At 45.1% G+C, this 25,519-nt stretch overlaps 2 protein-coding genes across 2 annotated transcripts; one reads left to right on the top strand and one right to left on the bottom strand.

Annotated features, from left to right (window-relative positions):
* Positions 1-9,597: 9,597 nt before the first annotated feature.
* dnaaf10 (dynein axonemal assembly factor 10) lies at positions 9,598-18,718 on the bottom strand. The gene is made up of 8 exons (XM_083650504.1): positions 18,498-18,718; positions 17,806-17,906; positions 16,839-16,969; positions 16,496-16,597; positions 15,590-15,705; positions 13,607-13,741; positions 11,988-12,085; positions 9,598-10,728 (listed from the first exon to the last, which is right to left on the bottom strand). The coding sequence occupies exons 1-8, from the start codon at positions 18,681-18,683 to the stop codon at positions 10,521-10,523; spliced, it is 1,077 nt and encodes a 358-aa protein (XP_083506630.1). The 5' UTR covers positions 18,684-18,718; the 3' UTR covers positions 9,598-10,520.
* A 296-nt stretch (positions 18,719-19,014) lies between these two features.
* On the top strand, positions 19,015-24,581 carry pno1 (partner of NOB1 homolog). The gene is made up of 7 exons (XM_083650898.1): positions 19,015-19,306; positions 20,091-20,240; positions 20,442-20,525; positions 21,456-21,516; positions 21,651-21,768; positions 23,169-23,239; positions 24,295-24,581. The coding sequence occupies exons 1-7, from the start codon at positions 19,109-19,111 to the stop codon at positions 24,360-24,362; spliced, it is 750 nt and encodes a 249-aa protein (XP_083507024.1). The 5' UTR covers positions 19,015-19,108; the 3' UTR covers positions 24,363-24,581.
* Positions 24,582-25,519: the final 938 nt, after the last annotated feature.

Raw genomic sequence — 25,519 nt, 5'->3', positions numbered from 1 at the left:
GGTGCTCTCTCTCTCCCTCTCCTCAGTGTAACATGGTGCTCTCTCTCTCTCCTCAGTGTAACATGGTGCTCTCTCTCTCCTCAGTGTAACATGGTGCTCTCTCTCTCTCCTCAGTGTAACATGGTGCTCTCTCTCTCCTCAGTGTAACATGGTGCTCTCTCTCTCTCCTCAGTGTAACATGGTGCTCTCTCTCTCTCTCTCCTCAGTGGTAACATGGTGCTCTCTCTCTCTCCTCAGTGTAACATGGTGCTCTCTCTCTCCTCAGTGTAACATGGTGCTCTCTCTCTCTCTCTCCTCAGTGTAACATGGTGCTCTCTCTCTCCTCAGTGTAACATGGTGCTCTCTCTCTCTCTCTCCTCAGTGTAACATGGTGCTCTCTCTCTCCTCAGTGTAACATGGTGCTCTCTCTCTCCCTCTCCTCAGTGTAACATGGTGCTCTCTCTCTCTCCTCAGTGTAACATGGTGCTCTCTCTCTCCTCAGTGTAACATGGTGCTCTCTCTCTCCTCAGTGTAACATGGTGCTCTCTCTCTCTCTCCTCAGTGTAACATGGTGCTCTCTCTCTCCTCAGTGTAACATGGTGCTCTCTCTCTCCTCAGTGTAACATGGTGCTCTCTCTCTCTCCTCAGTGTAACATGGTGCTCTCTCTCTCCTCAGTGTAACATGGTGCTCTCTCTCTCTCTCTCCTCAGTGTAACATGGTGCTCTCTCTCTCCTCAGTGTAACATGGTGCTCTCTCTCTCTCTCTCCTCAGTGTAACATGGTGCTCTCTCTCTCCCTCTCCTCAGTGTAACATGGTGCTCTCTCTCTCTCTCTCCTCAGTGTAACATGGTGCTCTCTCTCTCCTCAGTGTAACATGGTGCTCTCTCTCTCTCTCTCCTCAGTGTAACATGGTACTCTCTCTCTCCTCAGTGTAACATGGTGCTCTCTCTCTCTCTCTCCTCAGTGTAACATGGTGCTCTCTCTCTCCTCAGTGTAACATGGTGCTCTCTCTCTCTCTCTCCTCAGTGTAACATGGTGCTCTCTCTCCTCAGTGTAACATGGTGCTCTCTCTCTCCTCAGTGTAACATGGTGCTCTCTCTCTCTCTCCTCAGTGTAACATGGTGCTCTCTCTCTCCTCAGTGTAACATGGTGCTCTCTCTCTCTCTCTCCTCAGTGTAACATGGTGCTCTCTCTCTCTCTCTCCTCAGTGTAACATGGTGCTCTCTCTCTCTCTCTCCTCAGTGTAACATGGTGCTCTCTCTCTCTCCTCAGTGTAACATGGTGCTCTCTCTTTCTCTCCTCAGTGTAACATGGTGCTCTCTCTCTCTCCTCAGTGTAACATGGTGCTCTCTCTCTCTCTCCTCAGTGTAACATGGTGCTCTCTCTATCTCTCTCCTCAGTGTAACATGGTGCTCTCTCTCTCTCTCTCCTCAGTGTAACATGGTGCTCTCTCTCTCTCTCTCCTCAGTGTAACATGGTGCTCTCTCTCTCTCTCTCTCTCTCCTCAGTGTAACATGGTGTGCTCTCTCTCTCTCTCTCCTCAGTGTAACATGGTGCTCTCTCTCTCTCCTCAGTGTAACATGGTGCTCTCTCTCTCTCCTCAGTGTAACATGGTGCTCTCTCTCTCCTCAGTGTAACATGGTGCTCTCTCTCTCGCTCTCCTCAGTGTAACATGGTGCTCTCTCTCTCTCTCCTCAGTGTAACATGGTGCTCTCTCTCTCTCCTCAGTGTAACATGGTGCTCTCTCTCTCTCTCTCCTCAGTGTAACATGGTGCTCTCTCTCTCTCTCTCCTCAGTGTAACATGGTGCTCTCTCTCTCTCTCTCCTCAGTGTAGTGGTGCTGGCGTCTCATGGTGTCAGTAGGTGTGCGTGTCGTGGTGTGGTGAGTGGGCAGCTGGAGTGGCTGCTGCTGGAGGCTCACTTCGCCCTGCTGCAGAGGCTCGTCCACACTGCCACCCACAGGCAGGCCCTGGTGGCCAAGAGGTGCCAGGCCCTCACCGCGCTCATACGCCTCGCCTCTATCGCCCCCTGCCAGGAGCTGCTGGACATGCAGGAGAAGGTCAGAACATAGTCAGCAGCAGGCCAACGACAAATAGTTGAATGTTTTCTCTCCTCTCCTCTCCTCTCCTCTCCTCTCCTCTCCTCTCCTCTCCTCTCCCCTCCCCTCCCCTCCTCCTCTCCTCTCCTCTCCTCTCATTCAGAGGAACAGATATTCAGTTTCTGGCAATGCTGACAAAGAAATAATCCTGTCACACCTGTCACTCAAAGAGTTTTTAGGTGTGCAAGAAATATTTTTCTCATTTTCTGGCAATGAAAAAATAATTCACTGTGCTATCAAAAAGCTGAATTAAAGTGATGAAGTATTAAACACGGTGACCCGTGTAAAGTTTGAATGGGCCTTCTAGCTTAAAGTATGAAGGAGCATCTAGAGTTCAAAGAGGGTGTGGTTTCACCATCAACCACTGCTTCAAGGAAGTGTAGCCAATGAACGTCTTTGTGGAGCCATGTGTGTGTCTCCATACGGTGCGCTGCTCAGACCTGCACCTCTCCCTGCTGCCCCCTGCAGGCCTGCCAGGTGGCGGCGGTGACCTCACCCCGGGACGGCCACGCCCTGTGTCTCCTGGGTCTGGCCCAGTTGGCCCAGTATGACAACAGCCCCGCGTCACAGCGGGCAGAGGAGGCCATGGCCGACGCCTGCCTCAGCTTCCAGGCCAGCATCGTGCTGGAGGAGAGGCGTCAGTGTGGAGAGCCACCTGACCAGCTGACCAGTGAGTCGACTGTCTGTGCTGTACTGTGTCTGTGGTGTTATCAGCTGACCAGTGAGTCTAACTGTCTGTGCTGTACTGTGTCTGTGGTGTTAGGGACACTCAGCTGACCAGTGAGTCTAACTGTCTGTGCTGTACTGTGTCTGTGGTGTTAGGGACACTCAGCTGACCAGTGTGTCTAACTGTCTGTGCTGTACTGTGTCTGTGGTGTTAGGGACACTCAGCTGACCAGTGTGTCTAACTGTCTGTGCTGTACTGTGTCTGTGGTGTTAGGGACACTCAGCTGACCAGTGTGTCTAACTGTCTGTGCTGTACTAATACAAGTATGTTCAAAGTATCAGTTTAACAGATCAGGCTTGGTAGGATATAATATGATCAACTTACAGTAATTGAGCAGTAATTGTGTGTGTGTGTGTGTGTGTGTGTGTGTGTGTGTGTGTGTGTGTGTGTGTGTGTGTGTGTGTGTGTGTGTGTGTGTGTGTGTGTGTGTGTGTGTGTGTGTGTGTGTGTGAGAGAGAGAGAGAGAGAGAGAGACCGGACGTCAAACTCTTTATTTTGTAACAGACGACACGACACAAGCAGCCAGTGTGTGAAATTTGTCCTGTGCGTTTGACCCATCCTGGCTCGTCCTCCTCCATGGTTCAGGACAGGAGCGGTGGGCAACGGCAGTGACCAACTTCTTCCAACCGCCGCTGGTCAGACGATGATGTTCTTGCACGTTTTTGGTTGGTGGGCGTTCATATTGATGTTATGGAGGAAACCCCGGGGGAGAACATGCTAACTCCATTCAGAAAGGCCCTTTGCATGAGATAGCCCACCTGGGCACCAGGCACCTGAAGGCATGGGGAGATATCATCCCAGTACCAACAGTGACGGGAATCGAACCAGCGGACCTTCTTTCTGTGAGGCGAGAGTGCTACCACTGCCCCACCGTGCCCCCAAAACACCTGGCAGAGGATGGGTATAAAATAATTGACAGCACAAAATGAAATTAATTATCGTCTGTTTGGTTTTTAAAGTACAGTGGGGAAGGGAAATCTGTGGATGACAAAATGTTAAAACGACTACGGCGCACGGTGGCTCAGTGGTTAGCACTGTTGCCTCAGAGCAAGAAGGTCCCAGGTTCGAACCCCGGTCCTTCCAGCGTCCCAGGTCCTTTCTGTGTGGAGTTTGCATGTTCTCCCCGTGTTCGTGTGGGTTTTCTCCGGGTGCTCCGGTTTCCTCCCACCATCAAAGACATGTATGTTAGGGTTAATACTCCTGTCAGTCCCCCTTACCAAGGCACTGGCAAAAAGAACTGGAGTTGGTCCCCGGGCGCTGCACTGTGGCTGCCCACTGCTCCTATAGTTCGGTTCCTAGTAGAGGATGGGTCAAATGCAGAGGATGAATTTCCCCATGGGGATAAATAAAGGATAACTTAACTAGGTCGTGGGACTAGGAGATACAGTATTGAATGATGATAGTGTTTTGTAGATGTCCTCCATGACCAAAGTGTCCTCTCCTCTCCTGCTGTCTCAGAGCAGAGGTGGTGGCAGGAGCGGCTGGAGGTGGAGAGGCAGAGAGCAGCCAGCCAGCCGGCGGGGGGGAAGGGGTCTTCTGATGCCACCGTGCCCAAGAAAGGCAGCGTGCGGGGCAGGGGGGGCCGTGGGCGGGGGCGGGCCACAGCAAATGTAACCAAGCCTCCCGCCCAAAACTCCTCCCACACTAGAGGGGGCAAAGCTGCCACGCCCACCGCAGCCAGGTGAGTCATCATGCTAGCTGGAGGCCAGCTTTTGGCCCAACCCGTTCTGCATTTAACCAGGTTTTTAACCATGTATTTATTCAGGGGAGGCTTCCTGAGGACGAGTGCTCCTTTTCAGCTCCGTCCTCCTGAGTCATATCCATGCCCAGTGTCCTCCTGAGTCATATCCATGCCCAGTGTCCTCCTGAGCCATATCCATGCCCAGTGTCCTCCTGAGCCATATCCATGCCCAGTGTCCTCCTGAGTCATATCCATGCCCAGTGTCCTCCTGAGTCATATCCATGCCCAGTGTCCTCCTGAGTCATATCCATGCCCAGTGTCCTCCTGAGTCATATCCATGCCCAGTGTCCTCCTGAGTCATATCCATGCCCAGTGTCCTCCTGAGCCATATCCATGCCCAGTGTCCTCCTGAGTCATATCCATGCCCAGTGTCCTCCTGAGTCATATCCATGCCCAGTGTCCTCCTGAGCCATATCCATGCCCAGTGTCCTCCTGAGCCATATCCATGCCCAGTGTCCTCCTGAGTCATATCCATGCCCAGTGTCCTCCTGAGCCATATCCATGCCCAGTGTCCTCCTGAGTCATATCCATGCCCAGTGTCCTCCTGACTCATATCCATGCCCAGTGTCCTCCTGAGCCATATCCATGCCCAGTGTCCTCCTGAGTCATATCCATGCCCAGTGTCCTCCTGAGTCATATCCATGCCCAGTGTCCTCCTGAGTCATATCCATGCCCAGTGTCCTCCTGACTCATATCCATGCCCAGTGTCCTCCTGAGCCATATCCATGCCCAGTGTCCTCCTGAGCCATATCCATGCCCAGTGTCCTCCTGAGTCATATCCATGCCCAGTGTCCTCCTGAGTCATATCCATGCCCAGTGTCCTCCTGACTCATATCCATGCCCAGTGTCCTCCTGAGCCATATCCATGCCCAGTGTCCTCCTGAGTCATATCCATGCCCAGTCATACATAGGGTTCCTCTGCATGGCTGGAAAAGTATATTGAAAATTAATGAATTGACAGGATAATTTCCAGGTCTTGAAAAAATGTGAGGATTGCAGAAAAATATATAATTTTTTGTTGTTTTTCATTTCTGATGCACACTACTACTTATTTTATTGTAGCAGTTTTGTAGACCCATTATCTTCTTGCATTGGATTGAAAAGTGTGGAATTGATTCATATCTAGGATTTCTGAAACAATGAATTGTAATTAAATAATATGATAGTATTATTGTATCACGTTTATTTCAATCTATTCAAGATAGTATACATATTTACTCCCAGTCAACTGCTACTGACTGCTGTCTACTCAATGTAGAAATGAGGAAGAATTGGAAATCAAGAATTGGTTTGAAAGTATCCTCCCCAAATCCTAAAAACTAGACTGCCATATCTGCAGAGAAGACAAAAACCAGACAACAGGAAAACCATACCCACACGCACACACAGCATCTTCTTCCCAGTAAACTAAATTCCAAAAATGTGATTATGCTTATGTAACATTTCAACCCAATATGGCTGTGAGAACACAAACCTACCACTGTACATCAGCATAGACTCTTCCTACTCAGATTTTCATCCATTAGAGACCATGTATTATGTTTTCTGTCCTGTAGGGGGAGAGCTGGAGCAGCAGCCAAGCCAGACAGAGCAGCCAAATCTCCCAGCAAGCCCAGCAGTAAGACCCAGCTCCCCGGCGGCAAGTCTAAACAAGACCGTCCTGGTCCTGTCAAGACAGCAGAGGGTAAGTCTAAACAAGACTGTCGCAAATGGCACCCTAAAGTTTTTGGGTGGTTGCAACTCAAAATGGTTGAGAAGCACTGACCTAGAAGACGAACAGATCTGATATGCTGTTAAGTTGCTCATGATGGTGTCTTTAAACCTTTTGAAACGGTGGACAGGAAAGCCACTGTGCTGTGATGTTTTTGAAACATGAAATTATAGTTAGCTTTTTTTTTACACACTTGTTAGATGTTAGAGAACGCCAATTCGCCTTCCAATAACAATATACTGAACAGCAGATTGCCTTAATTGTGATGCGATCTGATATGACATGAAGTCAAGTCAGTGAGTGTCACCTCTGCAGTCTTTTCCTGCTTCAGTTTGAATACAGATGTGTGTATTGTGTTGTATCCAGTGACTGACTGACTGAGTATGTGGGTTTCAGAGTCTGCTGTGGACAGTGTGAGTGTTGCAGCCAGTGCGGTGAACCGCAGGTCTCACGTCCCGCGGCTGGGCCTGGCCCGCGCCCTGTCCCGCTCGGCGCACACTCTGGACCGGGCGCAGCGGATCTACCGAGACGTCATCTCCATGGCACCGGGGGTCAGTCGACATCTGTTACATTTAGCTGATGCTCTTACAATAGATCCTTCTCACGGGGGCCATTTTGTGTCGAAAAGGCAGGGTAAACACAGGTCCAAGCAAAGGACTAATGAGGGTTTCCAAATTCCAATCATGGAAGTTTGAAACCCTCCTTAGTGTTTTGCTTGCACCTGTGTTTACCCTGCCTTTTCGACACAAAATGGCCACCGTGAGAAGGGTCTATTCAGCTTACAATAAAGTAAGCGCAAATTTCTAGATCACAAATTATTGCAACCAACCAATGGTGTCAATCCACTTTTAGGTGATTTTCATCTTTTAAATCTAATGGAAGGACTCCATGCTCCAATATGGCCTGAGAAAATTATTCAACCCTTTATGAAAGCAATTTAGTTTTTCATTTCCTGAAAAGTTGATGTTTTAGACTTTAGAGATACAAAACTTTCACCCAACTACAATGCCATACTTTAACCAGCTCCATAAGCTGCATGGGGAATCCAATATATGTCATGGGGAATCCAATATATGTCGTAGAAATCCAATATAGTACAAATTGAAATGTGACTGATTAACTAATCAGACTGATTGTCTCTGATCAGGTCTACAATAGATTAAAAGCTGGCAGAGATGCTGGTACAGTCAGACTAGAAACTTCACTCCTAAAAGAAATTGAAACAAATGAAATCTATCACCGCCTCGGTACCTCTATCAGATGGTGGAGTGACAGTGAGTTCTAATTAACAGAGGCAGTGTTGGTAGGAAATTCCCTTTTTGTCCAGTTTGTCCAAATTTACAAGCATTTAGATTTAGCATGATTAGATTTATCTGGTGGTGAATTCCCTGCCTGGATGTTGTGCCCAGTAAGATGTGGTTGATCAACTGACTGGCCGCAGGTCCACGATGCCTACATTGAGCTGGTGGAGCTGTTGGAGCCGTCAGACCCCCTGGCTGCGGTGGAGGTGTACTGCAGCTTCCCTCTGAAGCCCGTGGACGAGCAGAGCCTCGACGACGCCTTCATCACGGGAGAGATCGTCCGCATCCTGATGACCCTGGAGCTGTACGAGCATCCACTGCTGGCCCCCAGCCTGGTGGCCCACGGCAAAGTCATGGGCCTGAGTGAATACCTTCATTTATTATTGTCTGTAGTAGCGGTGGTGGTGGTACTACTAGTAGTAGTATTCGCCGCCGTAGTAGTAGGTGGTCGTAGTAGTATTGTTGTTATTATCCTCTTTTAAGGCCAGTGAGTAACCTCATGAAAATGAACAGACTTTTCAAGGATCCATAATAGAATTTCCATGTGATGTGAGGCGGTGACTCTGAATCAATACCAGAAATTATTACTACACTGAACAAATAGGACACACCTCTATATATTGGATTTATTTCAACAGCTACGGAAAATAAATGTGCCATCATATTACTTTAACAAGAGATTATTACTGTAACAGTTAATAGTAGTTAATTTCGAACACGGTGAAAAAACAAAGATAAAGAATACAAGAAATATAGGCAAGAGAATGCCAAGCATGAATAGTCAATTAGAATTCACAGCATACAGCAAATTCACAAGCAATTTACATTTGTATATCATGTATAATTTCATTAAACACAACAAATTCCATTACTTTTTCAAAACTTTGATACCCTTTTTTTATTATTAGGCCTATTATCAAATCGACGTCAACAGAAAAACACATCTTTTCCATAACGCCCATGGATTTTGTTAATTCCATGACTTTTCCAGGCCTGGAAAAAGATATTTCGGAAATTCCATGACTTTTCCTATGACCGTGGGAACCCTAGGAATACCAGATGGGTGGCGCTTACCACATTAGGAAAAGTCAGATAGCTCAGATACTGTAGCTGTCAATTGAAAGGAAGTCATGCATACAGGCCCATGTGACATGCCACTATGAGCAGATTTGTCCAATGTGTCATGCTATTTATAGAACTGTATGCTATTTATAGAACTGTATGCTATTTATAGAACTGTATCAGATTCAGCTTGTGCAATGTCCAGATAGACAGCATGACATATTACATAGAGTACATACAGTACATGCAGTGTGATGTCAGACAGCTCTAGAATACACACAAGTCATGTGAGACTTAGTCAATTATATTGAAGGACATACAAAGTGTTTCATTTCCAAATGAGATCGCCAGCATTTGAACAATGTAACACTCTGTTGCTGTTCAAAAATGAAACTGGATATTGAACATACTTTTGAAGGTGTTGTTAAGCTATCTATGAATATTGAGCCAAATCAAATCTATGAAATATTGAGTAATCAGCTGTAAGTAACCCCCCCCCTCCCCTCCCCCCAAATGGATCTACACCATTTTGAAATGATAATCTTCACATATGTTTCGCTGTGACTGCAGTAATTCTGAATCGACTCCTCTGTGGCTGTTTGAAGGTTGCATAGAGAAATACATCGACATCTTGGACGAGAAGTCCATGAGCAAGCTTCTGAAGAGCATCTACGCCCGGATCCATGAGAGACCAGTGGACGATCCGGACCTGCAGGACTTCTTCAAGTTCAAATGCTGGATATGAGGAGGACATTAACTCTGCGATGAATGGCTGTATTTGTGTTTTTTGATTGGAACCCTTAAGCAAGTCAGCTGAACAGAAAGTTTGCTCGTACAAAATCCAAAAGCCTTGTGTGCTGTGTTGATGGGAAAGGCACTTTTAGCCAGGGCCCAGGGGTCATTGGAAATGACCTGTGTGAGTATTATTATCTGCACTGTGTAACTGCTGGGTGGGAACAGCAGGAAATAATATGAGATGATTAACCACACTGTGTTTGACTATGAGATGATTAACCACACTGTGTTTGACTATGAGATGATTAACCACACTGTGTTTGACTATGAGATGATTAACCACACTGTGTTTGACTTTGGTTTGTGTGTTGTTAATGTCACTGCCCGCCGTCATCCTCTTAACCCCCAGATGTCAGCAAAAGCAATTCATGTCGGATGCCACAGAGAAAATGCACTTTTCCCTCTTTCTCAAAAAAAGAGAAATCAATTTAATCTAAAAACAAATACAATACAAATATGTCATATCAAAACTCACAGCTGTCACAACAATAATAAACAATAGACAAAACTGGAGTACCCACAAAGTTCACTCATGGTGCTTCAGCACATAATCACAAACATTGCAACAAAAGATTTTGTCCAGCAGAGCAGATAAGAGAAAAAGCAGAAATCAGAAATCTTGAGCCCCACACAGTATTATTCCAAGCTAGAGGCTTACGTGACTCATATCCCAGCAGAGGCTTTTGGACAAGACAGGAAATCTTCCATTGTGTGAACACGGCTATTTCTCTGCACTGATCCTGGAGGATAAAGTGTTTGCCTGCGGCCGGGGCGGGGCATGGCCAGGCACCGCACTTTGTTTCAGGGAAATCCTTTAATAGGACAAGACCAGAGGAGTCCAAACAAAACATTCCCGAGTCCATTTGAGTTTAAGCAATTCTGCGGTTAGATGAAGTCCGAAGACGGGTGCCAAATGTGCAAAATCTAGATGGGGCAGCCTCCAAGACCCGCAGTAGGAAATTGTCGTGTAAGAAAAGCCCACAAGAAAACCAGGGCTGCGATTTAGCCTCACAGAAAAAGGCAATGAAACAATTAAATCACACCATCTCTCACGTTCTTGAGTTGTCAGTTAAGCGTCTGCTTATGGTGCCGTGGCGTTTCGGTTTTCACACGCGTTTGAGTTTGGTGACGATGAGCACGCGCACCGACTGGTCGAAGGCCGAGCACACGCACAGGCCCTCCTTGTCGGGGCTCCAGTCCAGGCTGGCGATGGGCTGCGTGGACAGAGTGACGTTCTGCAAGAGGTTGACGGAGCCGGCCACGCCCATGTCCACGTCGTCCGAGTCCTTCTTGCTTCTGTGAGCAGGGTACTCGCTGGAAACCAGAGAAAAACACACACACACACACACACACATTTAAAAAGAGAGAAATTGGAGGAACTCGAAATGTCGCAAGCTTCGCGCGTTCAAGTCTAGGGCGGAGACCCTGGAGACGATGCGCCATGGGCAATTTAGACATTGTGACATAATCAGTGAAGGTGTAAAATATCACTGTAGCACCCATGGGCAGCACCCCCCATAGGTGAGCCCCCCACCAGAATCTGGAAAGTGCCTCAGCACATTTTGGAGGCGGTTGGAGCAACGGTGTGCCTTACAACTCCGGACGGGCACACACACAGGCACACACGGGCACACACACACACCTCTCCAATGATAGTAGTAGGATGCTTCATGGTGTGGATGGATTTTACCATCATGATTTTTCTTTGCCATTATACTGAGTAATTTCCTTTTAACTAGTTTAAATAATAAATGAGATATCCAACATCCATCTCAAGAAGGAGCATCACCTACAGCTGGCACCGACTATGGAAACACAATGATGCTATACATCAGATCGGCAATTAGGCCTCGCCAAGCATCTCCCCGTTGACTTCAATGTAAAACAGCAAAAAAGTATCGAAAAAGAACAATCAATCGTTTATTAATGACCCCAAAACACCATGACATGACAACATATTACAACTCGTCTGGCCATAGAATGGGCAAGATATACCGGAAATATTATTTTTATTTTATTATATATTTAATATTACTTTGACCCATCTAAAATCATGTGACTCATGTCACGTGACTCGTCAGTCTAGTAGTAGCCGCCAAGTAGCCGAGTACAGCGACGCTGGGCTCCGCGTATATATATTCTATCATTTGTTTGGTAGTGCTATTTTACATTGAAGTCAACGGGAAGAGGCTTGTGTTTTCCCCCTAAAAGGGGGCGGGAACATGTGCTGCTGACAAAATGACGTATTGCCGATCTGATGTATCAGCCAGCAGTAGATCTGATCTATCAGCCAGCAGTAGATCTGATGTATCAGCCAGCAGTAGATCTGATGTATCAGCCAGCAGTAGATCTGATGTATCAGCCAGCAGTAGATCTGATCTATCAGCCAGCAGTAGATCTGATCTATCAGATCTGATTGACATCATTTTGAGTTGCTCAGGTGAATTCCAGGTAACTTTGTTACTTTTCACAAAAGGATATTTGCAGGATATCTACAGGATACTCTACAGGATACTCTTCAAGATCTTGACGTGGGCTTTAAACACGTTTTTAGGTCAAGATAAGCCGCTTACTATTTCCATAGATGTAGGTTGCCTGCTCCACCTGCGGTCATGAAGATGTCTCTGTTTTGAGGCAAATGCCTCACCTGCCAGATGGTTGATTTATGAGCCTGAAATAAGAGAGGAAAGATCATTTACTTCCAGAAGAATGTATGCTAAAGGCACAGGGGTTCATAAACATTTTTCCATTTCAAAATTCCATACATTTGCCAGACAATAATTTCTTGACTGGATTGATCTAAGATTTGTGTCGGTGAAATGACTCCACAACTACATTAAATCTATCTTTATGTTGTCTGTCCAAAAGGATCAATTCAGTTTCAACCTTCCAGACTACCCACACACACGCCGACAGTGGCCGGTGAAATATTGTCTCTGCTTTTAACCCATCCAGGCTTGTCCTTCCTCCGGGGGGGCAGGCCAGGAGTAGTGCAGCTTTCTTGTGTACAGCGCCCAGGGACCAACTTCAAAACGTTTGTCACTGGTCAGATGATGATCTTCTGCATGTTTTGAGTGGGGGTCCATACCGATGTTGTATGGAGGAACCCCAGGGGAGCACGGGGAGAACATGCAAACTCTACACAGAAAGGCCCTTTTTGACGGGATAGCTCACCTGGGCAGTGGGCACTGAAGACATTTGGGGCAGGGGGGGGGAAGACACACCCTCAGCGCCCACAGCGTCCCAGGTGGGAATCGAACCCAAACCAACTGTGCCCCCTTAAATATTCCCATTTTGCAATTTTTCTACTCGCTTCAAAAATCATTTTCAAAAACCTAACATCAGCCACATGTAAAGCTGCTTGTAGAGGCCACAGTGGTGAAGTGGTGGCCCAATGGTTAGAGAAGCGAGCTTGTGACCGGAAGGTCGTCGGTTCAATCCCCGGGACCGGCAACATAAATCTGGGTGGGGAAAGTGAAAAGGCAGCGCTTGCCCCTCCCTCATTACCACCACTGAGGTGCCCTTGAGCAAGGCCCTTAACCCGCAACCGCTCCAGTGGAGCTGCTCAGTGGCCAGCATATCAGACTGTGGTTGTACTGGTCAGCTTCCAGGTATGAATGTGTGTGTGAATGTGAACAGGGCACTCCTGAAAAAGAGAGCATTGCTCTCAGTGAGACTCCCCCTGTATAAATAAAGGTAAAAAAAAAAAAAAAAAAAGCCACAGTAACTATAACACATTTTTGACCAAAATATCAGACAGAAGAACCTCATAAATCAAGGTTGGAGATATTTTGATGTGCCAACTGTTGATCGCTCAGAAGAACTGGACAAACATTGAGAAGGCCGGGGACCTCTGATCTCTCAGACCTACCAAACAACTTGGCACGCCGGGCTGAATCCCTAACGCTGGTGAAAGAGTGTTTTTCTAGCCGTTTATCCAAAAGCCAAAAGTTTTCTCTCCTCATGTGTGGTTTTTGGCCAGTGACCACACAGCCACGGAGCCATGTTAGACAAACACTTCCAGCTGTGAAAACGGCCAAAAGGACGTGTGACACCCCCCCCCCCCCCCCCCCCGTTTCCCTCTGTAGCCTGAAATGCTGGGGGAAAAAATAACCTTTTTGACACTTTTTCCATCTGTAGGAGCCAAACATGCGTCTGGCTCTCTCTCTCTCTCTCCACCTGGCTCAATTACCTTTTCGGAAACGGAGGCGAAGCCCTTGGTGGGGTGCTGGGTCCTCATGTCAAAGACGTGGAAACTTCCCTCCAGCGAGGTGGCCACCAGCTTGTTCATGTTGATGTCCTTCCTGTCAAACTCCACACAGCACACCTGGCCGTGAGGCGAGAAAGAAGAACAGTCAAACTCCACGCAGCACACCTGGCCGTGAGGCGGGCGAGAAAGAATAACAGTCACTCCCTGCCGGGACGTTTATCGCACGGCACGACTCAGCCAGAAGCTCTTTTCCCATACGTCAGAAAGTGTGGAAATGGACTTCCATCTCTCCTGACAGGTTCATCTGCATTCGAGAGGTGATGAAGAAGAGAAGCGTAGACGTCCGGTAATAGCAGCAGTGCAACGCTTTGCTTATGATTTTCTAACATGAAGCCTCTACACAGGAGATGATGCCTCCATCCACCTCAGTGTTCCCTTGTGATTTTGTGTAAGAGTGGTGCTTGGAGGCCATGTACAGATCATGGAAATACCATGGATGACCGTGGGCTTCAGCGGATTGTCGAGCAAAGACCATTCAAAAATTTGGCGGAGATTCAGAGGGAGTGGACTGAGGCTGGAGTCAGTCATAACTGAGAAGTAACTGCAGATTTTCTTCACACTATTCTAATTTCTTGAAATACTGTTTTGGGGGTTTTCTGGAGCTGTAGGCCAAAATTATGAAACATTAAACAAATAAAGGCTAGAAATATTTCACTTTGTGTGTAATGAATCTATTCTATAATCTATGAAAGTTTCACTTTTTGAAAGGAATTATGAAAAAAAACTAACTTTTCCATGATATTCTAATTTTTTGGAAAAGATCTGCATATCTTGGCTCGATGTCCGTCCCTCTGATGGTCTATCTGGTTCAAGTGCAGGTTGCAGTAAATACATGTTTGGAGAGTTTATCATAACTAGGCATCTCGCGCGCTCGATCCCTAGGCTCGCCCGCTGCGTGGCCTCACCCACCCTGCAGCTCGCATACGCTGCTCGGCCGCAACGTGGCCTCGCCTGCCCTATTGGCGCGCGTGCAATGTCTCCCTCTCTCTCCCCCTTTCTCTCTCTCCCTCAGTCTCTTCCCCCTCTCTCCCCCTCCTCTCCCCCTCCTCTCTCCCTCAGTCTCTCTCTCGTGTGTGTGTCGCTGATGACATCATCAGTGATGTCACAATGTCTATGTATGACATCACTGATGACATCATCAGTGATTTATGACATCACTGATGACATCAATTTATGACATCACTGATGACATCATCAGTGGGACAAAAATTGAAACACTGGTGAAATCATCAGTGATGTCACAATGCACAATTGCTCAAGTGACATCACTGATGACATCATCAGTGGGACAAAATTTGAAACAGAGAGAGAACAGAGAACAGAGATTGCCCACATGCTCCCTTTTATAATAATAATAAATAAAGGATGAAAACCTTCAATTATAAATCTTGGGACTACAGTTTTTGTTTCAGAGCGGAGTCGGCTTAATCACTCGGCCAATTTGATTTCTCATTTTCCCGACTAGACGTGGTCTTGGAAAAACTACCACATCCAGAACTTCACTCCTCATCACATGCTTTAAAAGGAGAATTCCGTTTTTTTTACAACAAGGAGCTGCCTGCTATCTGCTATCTACCAACGTGACGGACAGCAAACAGCTGAGTCAGCTGCGCAAGGTAAATAGATCGTTCATTTTCTCATTGTGTCTATGATATAATAATGTGAGCCGCTGCGTCTCGGAAAATCAGATATTTACAGGACGTAAATACAAGCATTTCACGTGGCCCGTTTTCAGGTCGCAGTTCAAAACAAATGATCGGTTCAGTGCATGAGAAACAAATCGGTCCAGGTTGTAAAGAAACGGAATTCTCCTTTCAAAGGCTTTGGATGCTAATTACAGTATTTGTAGATTTATTATGTTACGTTATGCAGGTGTTACCATATCAAACCCACTGTTCAGCTCACCCCATTTTTAATGTTGGTTTCCCACCGTAGGGACATATTCCGCAGGTCGAAGAGTTTGATGTCCCCGTTGTCGTAGCCGGCGCACACGCAGCGGTCCTGATCGTTGAAGGCATGGCCTGTATCGAGACGGACAAATGAACAGAGGTTCAGCTTCATGTAAAGTCTATTTCACCCGTGGTCCATGCTTTCAGTTATGATGAATGAGCGTCTTTGAGGCCGTTTTGGTATTTTGACAGGATTAAAACAGGGTTCCCACACATCAAATTCAAGGACTTTTCAATGATTTTAAAGGCCCAATCCCCTCAAATTCATTCGCATGTATTTGTTTTGGGCCTCTTACAAATTCTACTTGACTACTGTAAAGCAGAGCCCAAAAACTACTCCCTTTTGGGGGGCATTTATAATTGTCCTGCTTGTCTATACTGTATATATATACTGTTAGAATCTGTACATTTGTGTCTATAATAGCCTACGTTCTTATGTGTGTACATCTTTATTTTAACTTTTCTAATTGCTAATTGCTGAACACCTGGTGATCTGTCATGTATAGTTTGGATGTGCATGTCCCGGTCTACTTTTTGCCCATGGGGAAAAACACCACCACAAGTTTGTGTTCATGCCGAATCTGGAGAAGACCACAGACAGTCCAAACAAAGGTTTAACTCCATTTTAGTATCAGCTGTCAACGCTCTAACCTCCACATTTGTTCAGGACATGAACCATGGCTTGGCAGAGAAGTGAGCCTGTCGCCAGAGGGTTGCCGGTTCAAATCCCAGCAGGAAAAACCAGGGCAGTGGAAGTGATTGAATTTTAGACGACAGGCCACAGCACATATAAAGATGACCCTGGCTACCACAGTAGATGCAGTGTGTGCTGTCCACCTTGGCAGCTGTTATTTTTACGCACCAAAGGCAACTGTCCAGCAGTCTCTCTTGGTCTCTCCCTCCACAGGCTCCATGTTGGCGACAGGTGAATCTTTCTGCCTGGGATCCCACACCTTCACCGTCCCTGCATGCACAGAAAAACTCTTCACATGACCTATCACAAATGGAATTAAAAAAACAGTAACAAAGTGTGTGTGCATGTCTAGATTCTGGAACTAAGCAATTTTTTTTTACTTAAGCTAATATCATAAACGTTCACCCCAAGATCAGTATTTTGTACGTCTTCATTTATTTTCTTTTGCGTGTCAACCACGCAAACCACTTTGGCTGTACCATACGTCAAACCTCTCTCTCCAAGCCTTTACCGTCTCTGCTTCCCGTGACGATCTCAGGAGCGCCATCGCCAATCCCAAGGCCTCCAACGCCATCGATACTGTTCACGATCTCTTTGTGAGCTTTGACGGAGAACACCGGCACTTCAGGCAGCTCCAGATTCCTGTGGACAAGAAGACAAACATCTGCACCCAATAAATCAATACACTAAACTAAACTGTGGTTTTTACTATATACGCAGAGTACCGCAGGTACTGGTTAACCAGAAATCACTGCCATTTTGGTTGGTCAGGGGAAAAGCCTATGGGGTTTTAGAACGGGGATTTCACTTAAATGCATAAAATAAGGTCTGTCTGTGGTTAACAAAAGTTTATGGGAACGCAAATTTGGGTTCAGCAGGATAATCTTCATGAACGTTAATCACTTTTATGCCTTTTGAAGCATTTTCTAAAAAACACATTTACGTTCCAAAAGTCATAAAAGTCATTTACGTGTATTTTATTGGGGGAAGGGGGGGGGGGGGGGGGGGGTGGTATAAGCAGTGGAAGTGGTCCCTGGGAAATCTGGTTTGGTACGTAGTTCTACTTGGACAGAAAAGTTTGGGACCCCCTGCGCTAAACAAAATGGTTGGTGTGAACTCACTTTCCATTCAGTCAATTTAGAAAGTGATCACTCTTCAAAACATTGAAAACTGTTTCCGTTAAGGGGGCCAAGTCCAATTGACCAATTAAACCTATTGAAAATAATTTGGAATTAATGTGCTACCATTAGCAAGTAAACTGGTTTCTGTTTAAAATGGTAATTGGTATAAATTAAAGTCAACTAAAAACCCAATATGGCTAAACAAGTAGTGCACTTGGGTTACACTATATCCTAAGAGAAATTAATTCAGTATAAGAGAACAATCAAGGAGCAGTTGCAGTACAGTCATTTTCATTTGAACACTTCTGGCAAGACACAGCTGACAGGACATGACCTCAACAGATTTGGACAAAATACCATATGTTGAGATTTCCATCAAAATCCCCAGTCGCTATGTGTCTTTGTTGGAGAGAGGTGGCGCCGTATGTCCCACACTTGATGGGTTTTGGCGTCTCCACCTGAAACACATGAGAGACAGGGTTAGGTAAGAGTTTGCACTACATGATGGGGCAAAGCAACAGGCAGCAAAATAAAAGGCGTAGCCTAAATAAGCCTGAAGTGTAGCATAACATACCTACCATTTGGGTTGCATTTGCCTCAGTAAATACACAGTGTACAATAAAGGAAAATAGTTCACCCCCCCCAAATAAAAATACAAACCTACCCTAGGGAGTTGTGCTGGCAACCTGTGTGTTATATATGGACTAAACACCTGTGTTGGACAACATTTTCACTTTGGGGGTGAGCTACCCCTTGACTGTCTCTGGACTGATTGCCTAGCTACATACATTTACAATGAATCAAAAATCAAACTGTGGGGATGACCTCTATGTTGCCTGTTGCTATGGAAACGAGTACCTAGCAAGACTTTCTGGAAGGCTTAGCTAGTTTAGCTAACGTTAGTTTAACTAGCTACCCATGCCCACGGATTGGCCAAAAACATTGCTCAGCCATGTTATATTCCTGATGAGAAAGGATAACAACACAGGTAACGTACTAACCTAGCGTTATATAGCTTATAGTAAGCCAGACGTTAAGTAATGTTTTACCTCCTTCACCAGCTGCAGTTCTCCGTGCTGCACTTCGTAGATCTGCATCACTCCCGTCCCTCTCGGGAAGTTGCCGAGGCAGACAAACTTGGCGCTGCAGGGGATCCATTTACAGTCGAAGATGGTGTAGTTCAAACTTTTCTGAATGTGAGCGATGATCTGAGGCTTTTCGAGTGGCGTTGACATCTTTCTTTTCTGACCGAGAGAAACGGGCTGGTGGAGCGAGCAGAGCACACCTACCTGCCAAAACAAATGAGGTGAAAGACCCCTCCTCTCCTACAGCTACAGCTGAGCGTGCGGCTGCCCAAAAAGATGCCTGACAAAATGCACAAATTCAACTCAGCCTTTTACGTATTTAACGCACACAGACAAACTAAATGGACATTGTTGTGATTTCTAGCTACAGTCTAGTAAAATACAGATACGTTACATGAATTAATACGCATTGCTTTATTGGTTTCACCCTGCAGGCGAGGGTGAAGTTGCTGTTTGGGTCCTTTCCGTTCGTTGCACGAGGACAGCCTCATGCCTCTCTCTCTGCTCCCTCTGCTCCAGTCTGGCTGTTTGTGCTGATTATTATTATTATTAGTGTGATTTAAAGCGTCTTCCACATGGACACTGATGTGAGTTCCGCTCCTGAGGTGGCCGCGGCCTCGGACAGCGGTTGCAGGGAAGACTCGTTCATTAAGGTCAAGTCTAAAAAGAGCCAGAAACGAAAGCTGGGACACGATGGAGCGGGCATGGACACAGAAGACTCCGTGGCACCCAAGCGACCCCACTTTCCCCCTCTGTCAGGCGACAAACTAAAGGTAACAAACCGTTTGGCATTTATAACGCTGACCATTACGCCGCATGTGATTTTTCTATCTTAAAATGTTTCCAAAACAGCTGTCAAGTACGTGCTTTGTCGTCAGTTTTTCCTCACTAACTACTAGCTGTTCTGTCAGTAATGGAAGTGCGCTTGCGCAATTTAGCAGTACTGACGTCACTCTCTGCAAATACAAGTTTTGGATTGTTGTAATTATTCAGCCAGTAAAATATTTAGTATTAAATGATCAGTCTAATAAAGCCTTATTTTTTCATGTTTCAGACAATGTGTTACTAAGGTTAGATTTGACCATTTTACTTTAGAGCTGCAACAATTAGTCAATTGAAAATGTATCGAAAACAAATTCAGTGAGACTGATGTCATCAGTGGGTTATGACATCCCACTGATGATGTCGTCAGTGGGACTGATGTCATCAGTGCGACAGACAGACAGACAGAGACACAGCCCCATAAAACTGTCAAATTATATTGTGAACTATTTAAAGAGGAATAATTTGTTTTTGTTTTCACTCTTGTCATTGCTACTTGATTCTCGACTGTAATTTGTACCATCATACTTGTCAATCTTAATTTATTTTCTGTTATGAGCACATGTCTGTTCCAATATTCAATGTTCTCTTGTCTGTTTGAAAAAAAAAAAAAAAAAAAAAAGAGACACAGCCCCAGCTCCCATTTATATTCAAGAAAAATAATCGACAAATTAATCGATAATGAAAATAATTTAGTTGCAACCCTATTTGACATAATTTGGCACTTGGTTTCAGGGAGGATCAGATGAGTTGCGCAAAGTGGCAGTCCCAGCTCACAGATACACACCTCTGAAGGAGAACTGGCTGAAGATCTTCACCCCCATCGTAGAGAACCTGCAGCTGCAAGTCAGATTCAACCTCAAAACGAGGAATGTTGAAATTAAAGTAAGTTACAAGGATTTCCTGAGCTCATCAGTACACATCAGTCAACTTGTTTTTTGTTTTTGTTTTTCTACTACCGTAATAGCTGTTCAATTGTAATATATGACACATACATGCTTATTTACATTAATTAGCAACTCTATAGTTTTTCATGGTTGATTGTGTGTATAACATGGCACATCTGCACGCCTCTCCTTCTCTCAGACATGCAAAGAGACGCAGGACATCGCCTCCCTCACAAGAGCAGCGGATTTTGTGCGAGCGTTTGTGCTGGGATTCCAGGTTGAGGTGAGTAACGCACTAACGGAACGTTTTAGTGAGCGCTGTGTGTTCTACTTTAGGCTGGGGGGCGTGGCTATTGTTGTCAGACAGTCAAGCCTGTATAAAATATTTGGGGCACCGGCAGCGCTGAAATCAAAAGCCTGGGTAAAGTGCATGGTGGATGGTAAAACGTTGCATTAGGGCTAGACAGATTTTTAGACGGATTCGCCTTTTACGCCTGGGTCACACCAGAAAGGCCTCCGAAGCAGCGCGTCACGGAAAGCGTGGAGCTGGAGCAGCGCTTTGTTTTGCTCCGCCCCCGTCACAACTTGCACTGACTTCATGCCCGGCTGCACGTGGCCACTCGCGGCTCGAAACCAAAATAGACAAGACGTGGAAACTCTCGCTGCAGGACGTGAGACGGACGTGACTTGGCCGGCGTGATCGGTCTGGTCTGTTAAGGACGCCGAAATGAAACTGCCTCTGTGACGAAGACGCTTCTGCTGTGTCCCCGCCGTTAGTGTCTCATGATGAAATCAATCGCTTTCAGAGGCGTCTCCACCCTGACCTGACTTATGTGATCAGAAGACACAGCACAAAATATCAGCTATTAGCAACTTCAGTCTAAAAAATATGTCAGTATCAGCCATCAAAAACTCATCCATATTGGTTGAAGCTTACTTACTTTTGCTAGCCAGGAACTACTGTAAAGTCTATAATAGCGCTTAGCCCCATAACGACTTTCAGAGAGTTGATTCTTGAAGTTTAGTGAATGTCGATCCCTGAAACCTACATTGTATGCTAACCTTCTCTCTCTCTCTCTCCCTCTCTCTCTCTCCCTCCCTCTCTCCCTCTCTCTCTCTCCCTCCCTCCCTCTCTCTCTCTCTCTCCCTCTCTCTCTCTCTCTCCCTCCCTCTCTCTCTCTCTCCCTCCCTCTCTCTCTCCCTCCCTCCACAGGATGCTCTGGCTCTCATCAGATTAGACGAGCTCTTCCTCGAAACGTTTGATGTGACAGACGGTAAGATGAAGCTGGTCACATGGTCTGCACACCTCTGCCCCGCCCCGCTGCACAGTGCGTTGGAGGCGGGCTCTCTTGGCGACTGCTCATTGTGTGTGTCTCCTGTCTGTCTGTCTGTCTGTCTGTCTCTGCAGTGAAACCGCTGAAAGGAGACCACTTATCCAGAGCCGTGGGAAGGATAGCGGGGAAGGGCGGAAAAACCAAATTCACCATTGAGAACGTCACCAAGACTCGCATCGTGCTCGCAGACACGTGAGTTCCCCCGGTACTTTCACAGCAGCGCCGCACCATTATGACGACAATGGTCGTCACGATTCTTTTACTCTTGTCATTTTGTGATCCAATTATCAGTCACAATTATTTGTTTTGGTATCTGGAAGCAAAATTGATTTATTGCACATTTGCACGTTTTCTCTGCACCATATTTCTCAAAGTGGCAGCAGCTAGAAAGACTTGTTTTTACTTTACTGTCTTACTCTCCTATTTTGGTCTTTGTTTACAAAATTCTAATAAATAATTAGCACTTTATTGTATTTGGAGTGCAGCTACAACCCAAACGTTGCACAGAGTCTCCTCGTGTTAATTGGTTTAGTGGTAATTTGGTTTAAAACCAAAGCATATCCAAATGACTGATGATCTAGGACAGGGATGCCAAATACAGTAGGTAGATCGTGATCTATCTATGATAACATTAGCCATTGAGCTAATAGGCTAATGGCGGGCACTCAGACCCCTGGTCCCACCCCGCTGCCGCTCAGAGTGCTCTCCCATTGGCTGAGATGCTCTGTCACTCAACCATCCGCTAAAGTGATTGGCCGGAAATGCCGGAATGGATTATGTGATGAGTAGTTTCTTCACTCTTACAATATAATATGTACAGTCTTGTTTTTTCAACTCTAAATCAAATGTTTTATGGTCTTGATTCTCTGGAAAAGGAACAATGAAGGGGGAAATACTCTTACCGGAACCCAAGGTGATGTCACAATGTCACGTGACTGTTGAGTAGAGATGTAACCGTATGAAAATTTCACTTAACGATTATCGTGACCAAAATGACCACGGTTATTGTATTATCACGGTCAATTGCTGAAAATGTTCAAAAAGTACTGAGAGACTCACTGAAATCATTTTACAAAGTTTTATATTGAAAACTCAGACACAAAAAGGATTGATACTCACTGAAATAATTTCTCCAAGGCTGCACGTTTGCATCTGGGAGCCTGTTGCCAACTTTGGTTGATGATGGACAGTATTTACTATGTTTTGCAAATCACTGTAATCACAGTACCACGGCTTTAATGATAATGAAAATTTGAAACGGTACCGTTATCGCAAGGAATTTTATCACGTTATTATTAAAACCGGTTATCGTTACATCCCTACTGTTGAGCTCTATACCACCCTTTCAGTGGAATTGAAACTAACAAACAAGATTAATATTTCAGGATTACACAATCATTAATCGTAGAAACATAAATATACAGTATGTAGTATTAACCGTGCAGCCCTACTTGAAAGGAATATTTGTATTTTTCAGGCAGTAGGGTGTACATGGTGTGTGCATTAATTTAAGCCATAGAGAAACCACAAGTATTTTGAGAATTTTGTTTTACATTCAAATGAACTAATTTTGTTTGTCTTTCTTTGATCAGAAAAATACACATATTAGGATCTTTCCAGAACATCAAGATGGCCCGGACAGCGATATGTAACCTCATTTTAGGTAAGAGGGAGAAGGCTTTTGAATGTAGATAGTTACAGGAAGGACTGGAACAAAATAAGGACCCTAAAAAGAAGGATAAGACATCACTTATGTCACAGGGTTCGAATTTTGCATTGGGGCCAATTCTATTGAAATGAATGGGGTGGACAAGGCAAGTCCCACTATACTGTAAACCATCATATCTCTGCCGTTTCAGCTTTGATTGAAAAACGCTTCCAACAGATGAAAGAAAATGCATGTTCGGTCCTGTATCATGATGTAGTTAGTTAGCTCATCTAGCTCCATCTTGGACCAAACCAGCGACTTGAGTTGAGCTATATGCAGCTGCTGGACAGAGACATGATCTGTTTTGGAGACCAATGAGGAAAACATTAAACAAACACACATTTGCACATGTGCACATATGCACATTTACATACATACACATTACAAAAACATCAGTCAACATCTAGAGCTGCAACGATTAATCGATTAGTCGATAGAAAATTAATTGGCAACTATTTTGACAATCGATTCATCGTTTTGAGTACAATTTTAAGAGAAAAGGTCAAAATTATCTGATTCCAGCTTCTTAAATGTGAATATTTTCTGGTTTCTTTACTCCTGTATGACAGTAAACTGATATTATTTGACAAAACAAGACATTTGAGGGCGTCATCTTGGGCTTTGGGAAACACTGATCGTCATTTTGCTCCCATTTTCTGACATTTTATAGACCAAACAACTAATCGATGAATCGAGAAAATAATCAACAGATTAATCGATTATGAAAATAATTGTTAGTTGCAGCCCTATCAAGATCAGTCTTTTCTTTATTCTGGAAGCATTTTTCAATCAAAGGTGAAACGACACAGATATGATGGTTTATAGTGGGACTTACTCTGCCTGTCCAATTCACTTCAATAGAACTGGACCCAATGCTAAATTTGAACGCGAGTGTTGTCTTATCCTTCTATGTAGGCCGGGTCATCGGGGGGGATCGGACCGTACCATGACGAGCCGGGGGGGGGGGGGGCAGACAGGAACAACCTTTTAAACTCTTCTTTTCCCTGCAGGAAGTCCACCTTCAAAGGTTTACGGCAACATCAGGGCGGTGGCCAGCAGGGCAGCCGAGAGGTTCTGAAGACTGATTGGATGCTGCGTGTTATTTATCCTCTCCCTCATTGGCTGGTGGGACTACCACCTCGGTCTGTGTTGATCAGACTGTTGGTTGCCTTTGACGTTTGGACTGACATCTCTCAGGTTTCTCTACACCGGACTCATGTTGATTGTTGGATCTGTCACTCCGAAATACGAGGCAAAATGACAAAGTTGATATGAACGTGTAAATAAATAATTTCAAATCCCACTGGTGAATTAGTTCATTGCTAGAGCTTGTCACTGCGGGATTAAGTTTATCAGTTGGATTTTTTGTTTTCAATTTATTTATAAAGAAAGTTGGCCATTTCCTATCCCTTTCTCACATCACCAGTTTATGCACATTTACAACACATTTTATTGTCAGTGGAATCATAATGTAGTGAAATAAAAGCCTCAATGCAGAGATTCTCAAAACTTTTTCATCAAGGACACCAGAGTCCACATTGGGGCAACGGACCCCAATTTGATGAGATTTGACTCAAATCTGAGAATATATATTTTGTTAGATATGATTTAATCCAGAATTCCATGTCTATTGTAGGTAGAGAGATAAACTATGATCAAAACAGTCATTCTTCTACATTCTCCAATTGTTTACTTGGTGTAAATTAAATTATTGTGAATTTTAACAATTTGCTAGGGCCCCCCTGGTGGTCATGGGACCCCATGTTGAGGACCACTGCCTTACTGCATCATTAGATGTTAGAAAACTAAAGGAAAATAATATCTAAAGTAGGGGTTCCCAAACTTTTCAGTCCAAGTACCACTACTTACCAAACCTAATTTCCCAGGGACCACTTCCACTGCGTATAGTATACGCAGTGGAATTGTATTGTAAATTGTATTAACCGTGTGTGTGGGGGTTGGTATACGCCGTATACCAACCCCCACACACACGGTTAACACAATTTACCCATGCAATAGCAGCAGAAAGGCTAAATGACAATATAAGGCTACTAGCTGGTTCAAAACAGACACACACACATGCCAATATTAGGCTGTAAAAAAGGACCCCTTTGAAGATGTTAGTTTCATAAACCAGAAACTTCACTCTGGCTTTAAAACGGAGCCTGCTGCAGCCTCTAAAAGTAAATTCACGATATTTCAGAAAATTGTCCCAATCCGACTACTCATCAGGGT

This window comes from Poromitra crassiceps (genome assembly GCF_964638095.1).
Source record: "Poromitra crassiceps genome assembly, chromosome: 14".
Classification (NCBI taxonomy): domain Eukaryota; kingdom Metazoa; phylum Chordata; class Actinopteri; order Beryciformes; family Melamphaidae; genus Poromitra; species Poromitra crassiceps.
The sequence above is the reverse complement of the archived record's forward strand: the minus strand, read 5'-3'. Positions and strand labels throughout refer to the sequence as shown.